At 45.4% G+C, this 1998-nt stretch overlaps 1 protein-coding gene across 1 annotated transcript in view; it reads right to left on the bottom strand.

The window, feature by feature from the left end:
• Positions 1-309: 309 nt before the first annotated feature.
• The window catches only part of LOC125487288 (atypical kinase COQ8B, mitochondrial-like), a gene marked incomplete at its 5' end in the record, with an annotated part of 8937 nt that continues 7248 nt past the window's right edge, over positions 310-1998 (bottom strand). Inside the window, 2 exons of the mRNA XM_048618203.1 lie at positions 310-1299; positions 1724-1805. Of these exons, the coding sequence (XP_048474160.1) occupies positions 1148-1299; positions 1724-1805 (234 nt within the window). The remainder of the gene's footprint in view (positions 1300-1723; positions 1806-1998) is intronic.

Here is a 1998-nt window from a genome sequence, read left to right as displayed (position 1 = left end):
AAGCTGAACAGGTTGGGACTCTATTCACTGGAGCAGAATGAGAGGTGATTTCTTCTTTTATGTTTAGTCATGATTCTTAAGGGGTTTGTCCTTGTGGGAGAGTCTAGGACCTGAGGGGACAGTTTCAGAATAATGGGGTGCCAAATTAAAACTGAGACAAGGAGGAATTTCTCCTCTCAGAGGGTTAGGTGTCTTTGGAACTCCTTGCCACAGGGAGCTGTGGGGACAGAGTCCTTGTGTATATTTAAGGCTGAGCCAGATAGATTCTTGATCAGTCAGGGAATCAAGGGTTATGGGGAAAGGGCAGGAAAGTGGACATGAGAAATGTGGGATCGGCCATGATCCTATTGAATGGCAGAGCAGGCTCAAGGGGCCGAATGGCCTACTTCTATTCCTATTTCGTGTGGTTGCTTTCAATTATTATTCCATTGGTTTTTACCTGCTTCAATTCCACAGATTGATGATTCTACATCAATAGTGGCATTGAGGTTAATCCTTGCAAAACTTCAAGGAATTCAAGCAGCAAATTCAGCAAAGCAGGGAAGAAGATATAACCAGCGCCATAAAAATCCAAAGCTGCATTTAAATTCATGAGACATGCAGAAAATATGTGGATCGTCGAAAGTCTGTTCAACACTACCCCTCTCCAGTTCCCCCACCCTTTTTAATCTATAATCTCTTGGGAGATGGGGGTAAAGCACGTCCTACTCACACACTGCAACATAGTTTACAAAGATAAACCTCGATGAGAATAAAAGCCATGTTAACATTTTCCACACAACTTTCCTATGTCAACAGTCACAGTGTAGTTGCAGGCTTTAGCCACCAAGCGGTGCTGTGAGGTAAGTTTCTGCACTCTCTCAGCTCCATTGCCAGCATCAACCACAAAATGCAAACCTTACATCTACCAGTTGGTCACTAGCAATGCCAATTTACTTGTCCGACACTAGGTTTTGTTTGTCACTTTTCAGTTATGTCTTCACAGATAAATCAACAACGTATCGCAATTTCTCCAACTAGAGAGGAAGTTGTCAGGGATATGAAATGCCTTCAGCGCCCATCTCTCTGGTCCATCCACTCTCCCATGACAACATCCAATTTTTAACTTGATAAAACTCAAAAGATTTTGCTTCAAACAATCCCAAGATTAACTTTTCAGTGATCTCATTTGGGGATGGCTTCGTAGAACGACAAGTCCATTGTACCTGAACCTCCTGGCACAAGCCGCCTCCCGTACGTAATCACATTCCCATTCCAGCTCCCGCTTCAGGACCCCAATTCCGCTCTCGGCAAACAGGCCTGCAGGGAGAAGGCAGGAAGAGACTTTGAGCATTGGAGCTCCTCCCATTCCCAAATCCTGGGGCCATCTCGCTCAACCTTGCCCGTTCAAAAACATGAGGGGTCCAGGCAGAATATATAAGGAGAAACCATTCCCACTTGTGAAAGTATCAATTACAAAACGGCACAGATTAAAAGTAACTGGGAAAAGAAGCAAAAAGGAGTTTTAAACTAAGTAAGTTAGGTCTGGATCGCTCTGTCTGAGTGAGTGGTGGATGAAAATTTGGTTGAGGCATTCAAGAGGAAGTTATCTGAAAACGAGCAATGTTACAGGAGGAGGTGTGAGAATGGCACTACGTGAACTGTTCATTCCGAGAGCTGGCTCACACCCGATGGGCCAAATGGTCTTCTTTGGTACTGTAACAATTCTATGCTTCTGCTTTACCTTCTGGCAGTGGGATGCTCATTTTCAACAGAGACAGCAGGTTCTCCACGTCACTCTTGATGCTGCGAGCTATTCCTGGGTACTGGTAGAATGAAACAGAGCAAATAGTCAAACCTGAACACACCCCAGTGACACCGCATCTTAACCCTGAACCCCTCTCTCTTGCCTAGCACAGGGGATCCATCATCTTACAGCCACGGTCCCCATTAATTAAGACTGACAACTCTGCTTGTTCGGAAGAGACAGCGTTTGGCATGGGGGGGGGGGGGGGGGGG

The sequence above is a fragment of the Rhincodon typus genome, chromosome 39, assembly GCF_021869965.1.
Source record: "Rhincodon typus isolate 14 chromosome 39, sRhiTyp1.1, whole genome shotgun sequence".
NCBI lineage: Eukaryota > Metazoa > Chordata > Chondrichthyes > Orectolobiformes > Rhincodontidae > Rhincodon > Rhincodon typus.
This window is presented reverse-complemented; position numbering and strand designations above follow the sequence as displayed.